The sequence below is a fragment of the Pistacia vera genome, unplaced genomic scaffold (genome assembly GCF_008641045.1).
Source record: "Pistacia vera cultivar Batoury unplaced genomic scaffold, PisVer_v2 Contig407, whole genome shotgun sequence".
NCBI lineage: Eukaryota > Viridiplantae > Streptophyta > Magnoliopsida > Sapindales > Anacardiaceae > Pistacia > Pistacia vera.
The window spans coordinates 29,708-36,204 of NW_022196232.1; the positions used below are offsets into that span (position 1 = coordinate 29,708).

Below are 6,497 nucleotides of genomic sequence, written 5' to 3' on the forward strand. Positions count from 1 at the left end.
CACATGCATGTTTAATCTAATCTCCAGTCAGCATTTTACTGCCTAAATTTCCAGCACATTTTAAATCACAAAACAGCCAATTCTCAAAGCTAACCCAGCCGAACATGCATTGTAATATCCAGCTAAAATTTTAATTTAAACACAACCAAATATACTCCAACCTACTGCTACTGCCCAGCCAGAGTACAGTCCATGAACCACCCCACAAGCATTTCCATTAACACAACCAAGCAAAAATTCAACTCATTATCATTTTAGCTGAGGTTTACAAGGTAGAATTTTATCAAATTAAAATAAATTGAAACGTGAGGTTTATTAATAACAATAAATGAGGTGAAACATTACCAGTGAACCAATGTTGGAAGAAGATTAAAAGATGGATGAAGATGCAGTAGAAGAAGACCATTGTTTGGGTTTGAAAAGAGAAATCAAAGAAGTTATTATTCTCTTCTCCCTAGTTCCAGTTGAAGGTTCGACTAGCAAAAGCTTCACTGGTTTTGAGGGGTTTTTAATTAGACTGGTTTTGAGATTTTTTTTAAATTATTACTTACCAGATATTTTATGCACTGGTTTTGACTGGTTGACCCTCCCCCCCTCCAGCCCCTCCTTCAAACCAGTGTAATGTATTTTTGAAGGGTTTATAAAACACCCCAAATTAGTTCCACAAATACGTTATCTATCACAAAATTATCCTAATTATATTAAAAAAAGTAACCATATTATGTGCGCCTCTAACCATATTAAATATAAAATAATTTTAAATAATCATAAAAGAAAAATTATTAAAATCTCGTTTGTAGATGCTTTTTTGGAGAAGTGAAACTATAATTTTTCAATCATTTTAAATGCTGCAAAAAATGATAAAGAAATTTTATCACGTTAAAGTTATAAAATAATAATAAATAAATAACAAATAAATAACTCTCCCCTGGTAATTAAAAACCTGAAACTCTTAAATATTAAATATAAATTTATTATTTTAAAAAACTGTCAGCACCGCCTTAAAATAAACTTTAAGCAAGGTTGGATGTTATTATGTTAATCGCTACTAAAAATCTAACGAAACCAGTATAATGGTTAACTTTCAAAACCACTACGGTCTCAGTCTTGACTCTTGAGCTCTTCACTTCTCTCTTTCTTTGTAATTTTTTACTGCAAATGAAGCTTGTAAGCTCGCGTACAATCCTTGAAAGCATCAAACTTCAGCTCCGTCTAGGAAATGTTTCGAGAATTTCCTCATACTCAACCGCAACACGAAACCCCACAACAGAATGTAGAAGCTCGAACCCGTACTCAAATTCAATGCGCGGTTTGTTCCGTCGCATCACGCTGCTGAGAGATCCAGCGGTCTCCATTGTTCCCCTGCTCGATCAATGGGTCCAAGAAGGAGGGACCGTAGAGAAAGAACAGCTCCAACTCTTCATCAAAGAGTTGCGATCCTTCAGACGATTCACTCACGCTCTTCAGGTATTAACAAATTAATTATATTTTAAATTAATTAATTTCAATTTTTAGGAATTATTTCGCGCCTTGTTGTACTTATATTTTTCGCGTCACAGATCACACTGTCCATAGTTTCATGGAATGTGTCATAAATTGTTTAATGGGGCTTGAAGTTGTTTGAATTAAAATTTTGTTCTTGATTTGTTTAAAACATGTGTTGAATTTATTAGTTTTAAAATTCGTCGTAAAGTAGGAAATTATGAAAATCTTCTTGAACGTCTCCTAAATTGGTTGAGACATAGTTTGATTCACTTTCTTAGAAGTGTTTATTTTGATTCCGGATTTGCATGTAAGTGACCGGGCCTTGAGGGAGGTGAATGAGTAGGTTTGGTAGCTTAGTTTTGTTAATTTCGTTTGTCAATAACTATTTTTAAAATGGAGCTGTGAAGAAAATTATAATTCCGTTTGAAAACGTGGCATTGTCTGGGTGTGGTGGAAGATGATGGCTCAATATATTTTTTAAATGTTGATTTGGCATTAATAAGATCATGCTTACACTCCATTAGTTTTGCGTTTTGAGAAAAGTTTCATGCATTTTGTTTTGTGTCAAATTTGTATGTTTCCTATTAGAAATATAAGATATTTTTCCGAACAAATTCTGATGAAGTGGGTTAAAATCTTTATCTGCTTATGACAGGTGAATCAGTAAAATAATATATAGATTCCTTTAAGGAAATGAGAAGGGATTGGATTGGGCTTGCTATTAAACTTCTTTGAGTTTTTGGAACACAGATCGCTTAATCTTTCACTTCTAGGCTTATTAGTGTAATTCTTATCCTTGGAACTTGCATTAGGTTCAGTTGTCTAACTTGTAATTTTATAGTTGCAATTGATTCATGAGCTTTTTGTTGCCCTTGGTTCTCCATATTTTACCAAGGAATTGATTTATTGAGCTACTACAAGTCAACAGCTGTGTTTTCACCCTGAATTTTCTCAAATAGACTGATATAATGAAATTTAAATTTTCTGTGTATAGAGTTTAAGAGATCATAAAATTTTTGACCTACTATATATAATTGGACCTGAAGTTGTAGTTGTGATGTTGATTTGAAGTTATTTGTAAAGATGCTTAGCCTTTATATGATTACTTAATTTTAGTCATTTCATTGTTTTAGTGTCTCACTAAGATATCTCGTTATCTCTCTACACCAGATTTCTGTGTGGATGACTGACAAAAGATACTTGCCACATACATCTGCTGATTTTGCCATTTGGTTGGATTTGATCTCTAAAGTTCATGGGCTAGAGCAAGCAGAAAACTATTTCAATAATGTTCCAAAACAATTCAGGAGGTTTGCTGCTTATTCTGCTCTTCTCAACTGCTATGCCAATGCAAAATCTGTGGAAAAAGCAGAGGCCACCATGCAGGAAATGAGCGATTTGGGATTGTTTCCCAGAACACCATCAGTTTACAATTCTATGCTTAATCTTTATTATCAGACCGGAAATTACGAGAAACTTGACAGTCTGATGCGTGAAATGGAAGAAAAAGGCATTGGTTATGACAAAATAACATGTAGCATCCGTCTAAGTGCCTATGCAGCTGCTTCTGATGTTGAGGGAATTGACAAGATTGTAAACTTGGTGGAATCTAATCCCACTGTTCTCTTAGACTGGGAAATTTATAGTACTGCAGCTAGTGGGTATGCAAAAGCTGGGTTTTTGGACAAGTCTTTTCAAATGCTGAAGAAATCTGAGGGACTAATATCAGGTAAAAGTCACACTGAAGCTGCTAAAGCATACCATTTTCTTATAACACAGTATGCAACAAATGGGCAGAAAGATGAAGTTTTAAGACTTTGGGAAATCTACAAGAAGAATGTCACTATTTACAATAGAGGCTACATATCTGTCATAAAATCTATGTTAAAATTTGATGACCTGGAGACTGCCGAGAAGATTTTTGAGGATTGGGATTCGCAGAGTTTAAGCTATGATATCCGGATTCCAAACTTCTTGATTGGTTCTTACTGTAGAAAAGGCCTTTTGCAGAAGGCTGAATCTCTTATAAGCAAGGCAAAATTGAAGGGGGAGAAGCCGAATTGGAAGACATGGTTTTATATGGCAACAGGATATCTTAAGAATAATCAAACTCTAGAGGCAGTGGAGGCGATGAAGGAAGCGTTGGTGGTTTGTCGAAACAAGTGGAAGCCAAGTAAGGAACTCTTGGCAAGCTCTTTGACATTCTTAAACGATGGAGTAGAAGACATAGAGGGAGTCGAGAAATTTATAAATTTGCTCAGAGAAAAGGACATTATCTCAGAGGATCTCCAAGGAAAATGGTTGAATAACGTCCAGAATGGGAAGTTGAACTTCGACGAACTCGGTAAGTTTTATGGTGATGCTTTGATTGATGATACAGAGGCACTTTCAGCGCCCGAGGCTGATAAAGATGGCTCAGTAAAAGAGCAGGAAACATGTTGAATACGAATTTGAAAAAAAGTTGAACTTTCTGGAAGCTGATGCTTCATACAATAATATTATTCTAATTTTTATTGTTAGATAGATTATCTAGAGATGCTAATTTTGATACACATATTGTCATAAAATGCATCCAATAATTTTCCGGTCATTGGATTAAGACAATTGCAGCTGATTTTCAACGACTTGCAATTATAATTTTTTATAATCACTTTTAAAATTAATAAATTGCAAGTTTCATTAATTGTTAATTTGTTATCGTGTAAAATTTATATTTATTATTGAATAAAGGGTTTTTAGGTAATTTAGATCATGAATTTGTTAAAAATTAAGAGTGACTTGTAAGCTTTAGGCTTGAGTGCAGAGGCGTTGTCTTTGGGTTGTGGCTTATAAGCTTCAGGCCTGGGTGCATAGGTGTTGTCTTCGGGTTGTGGCTTGTAAGCTTCGGACTTGGCCACATAATCATTTTCTTCCGATTGTAGCTTATAAGCTTCAAACTCTAGTGCATAGTCGTTATCTTTGTGTTGCGACATGCAAAAAGAATAAATTTAATAACAATATGACTTGTCTTTCTTTTCTGACTTCGATTTATTATAGTCTGATTTTGAGTCATAACCATGATATTCAAATTTTGATTTAAAAACGTCCAATTTATGGCCAAAACCATTACCTTCTAGTTTGGGAGCATAGCCATTATCTTTGGATTGTGACTTATAAACTTCAACCTTAGGTGCATCGCCGTTATTGTAGGATTGTAGCTTGTCAGCTTTAGGCGTGGGTACATAGTTGTCATCTTTAGGTTGTGGCTTGTAAGCCTCTGGCTTGGGTACATAGCCATTATCTTCAGGTTGTGGGTTGTCATCTTCTGGCTTCGGTGCATAGCCGTTATCTTTGAACTGCGGCTTGTCAGCTTCAGGCTTGGGTGCATAGGCGTTATCTTTGGGTTGTGGCTTGTTAGTTTCAGGCCTTAGTGCATAAGCATTGTCTTCAGATTATGGCTTGTAACCTTCAGGCTTGGGTGCATAAGCGTTGTCTTTAGGTTGTGGCTTGTAAGCTTTGGACTTGGGTGCATAGTTATTGTCTTCAGGTTGTGGCTTGTAAGCTTCGAACTTGGGTGCATAGTTATTGTCTTCAAGTTGTGGTTTGTAAGCTTTAGGGTGCATAGTTATTGTCAACGGGTTGTGGCTTGTAAGCTTCAGACTTGGATAAATAGTTATTATCTTTAGATTGTGGCCAGTAAGCTCCGGACTTGGGTGTATAGTTATTGTCTTCATGTTATGGCTTGTAAGCGTCAGGCTTGGGTGCATTGGCATTGTCTTCGGGTTATGGCTTGTAAGCTTCAGACTTGGGTGCAAAGTTATTGTCTTCGGGTTGTGACTTGTAAGCTTCAGACTTGGGTGCATAGTTTTTTTCTTCTGGTTGTGGTTTGTAAGCTTCAGACATGGGTGCATAGCCGTTGTCTTCGGATTGTAGTTTGTAAGCTTCAATCTTGCGTGCATAATCATTTTCTTTATATTGTGGCTTATAAGCTTTGGACTCTGGTGCTTAATTGTTATCATATAAAATTTATATTTATTTTTGAATAAATTTATTTTAGGTAATTTAGTTCATGAATTTTTTAGAACTTTTTTAGATTCTAGAGACAGTGATGAAATCTGAGCTTGAATCATATTAGGTTTTGGGAATTATGTTTTAATCACAGCTCAAAGTCAAAAGGCCATGTATTTGGATTTGGATTTCAGGGTAAGTGACCAAAGTAAACACATTCGAAGTGATATCCCCTTACAAAATATTAGGGGCTTGGGTAACAATTCCTAAACTATTGAGGACTGTTTAAAATTTTCTAAAACACCGGGTACTTCTTAAAACCCATCCTCTGAAACCCTGCGTGAGCAACCATCCTCTTCGACNTTTTATTAAACGTGTTTTCATAAAATTATTCTATATTTCTTGTGTGTGTATATATATATATATATAATGTTAACTCAGTAAAGAAGAAAAAAAGGGCATATTTAATATATAATTTAAATATAGCTTTTTTGTTTTTTTGTTTTTGTTTTTGAAAACATTCTTCCAATACAATCTCCAAGAAATTGTAAAATTAGAAAACGATTTAAATTTATTTTCATAGTTTTATGTAATTATTAATATGAAAATCATTTTTTGATATTATAACAAAATTTCAAATATTAAAGATATTAAAAACTTGAATCATATTAGTTTTTGAGAATTATGTTTAATCTAATCACAACTCACAGGTCAAACGGCCATGTATTGAGATTTCAGACTAAGTGACCAAAATAAACACATTTTGGAGCTCTTTGGTTGAGGGTCTTCAATTACTCCTAATGTTATCTTGTATTATTGACATTATCATGTTTGATTGTTAAGAAGTATAAGATTTAAGAGTAGGAAATTCCGGTTAACCGAATTGGATATGGTAGTTTATATATTGAACCGGTTTTTCGGTTCAAGTAAAAACTTGAACCAAAACTGAACTGGTTATATTATTAAACCGGTTATGAACCGAATCGAATATACGGTTTGGTTCACTAGTTAACCGGTTTTAAACC

The 6,497-nt window shown here is 34.5% G+C and overlaps 2 protein-coding genes across 2 annotated transcripts; one reads left to right on the top strand and one right to left on the bottom strand.

Annotated features, from left to right (window-relative positions):
* The first annotated feature begins 1,056 nt into the window (after positions 1–1,056).
* Positions 1,057–4,006, top strand: LOC116142312 (pentatricopeptide repeat-containing protein At2g20710, mitochondrial-like). The gene is made up of 2 exons (XM_031427742.1): positions 1,057–1,467; positions 2,656–4,006. Exons 1-2 carry the CDS (start codon positions 1,159–1,161, stop codon positions 3,925–3,927), a joined length of 1,581 nt encoding a protein of 526 aa, XP_031283602.1. The 5' UTR covers positions 1,057–1,158; the 3' UTR covers positions 3,928–4,006.
* Positions 4,007–4,229: 223 nt separating this feature from the next.
* Positions 4,230–5,087, bottom strand: LOC116142320 (extensin-like). The gene is made up of 3 exons (XM_031427753.1): positions 4,987–5,087; positions 4,595–4,890; positions 4,230–4,441 (listed from the first exon to the last, which is right to left on the bottom strand). The coding sequence occupies exons 1-3, from the start codon at positions 5,085–5,087 to the stop codon at positions 4,230–4,232; spliced, it is 609 nt and encodes a 202-aa protein (XP_031283613.1).
* Between the last annotated feature and the right edge of the window lie 1,410 nt (positions 5,088–6,497).

What these genes read in the sequence shown, in the direction of transcription:
- LOC116142312 (XM_031427742.1), top strand. Translation starts at nt 1,159, where the DNA reads ATGAAGCTTGTAAGCTCGCGTACAATCCTTGAAAGCATCAAACTTCAG. An exon ending in GATTCACTCACGCTCTTCAG is followed by an intron (nt 1,468 to 2,655) that starts GTATTAACAAAT and finishes TCTCTACACCAG; the next exon opens with ATTTCTGTGTGGATGACTGA.
- LOC116142320 (XM_031427753.1), bottom strand. Translation starts at nt 5,087, where the DNA reads ATGCACCCTAAAGCTTACAAACCACAACTTGAAGACAATAACTATGCA. An exon ending in GACAATAACTATGCACCCAA is followed by an intron (nt 4,891 to 4,986) that starts GTCCAAAGCTTA and finishes TTATGCACTAAG; the next exon opens with GCCTGAAACTAACAAGCCAC. An exon ending in CTATGCTCCCAAACTAGAAG is followed by an intron (nt 4,442 to 4,594) that starts GTAATGGTTTTG and finishes CGCAACACAAAG; the next exon opens with ATAACGACTATGCACTAGAG.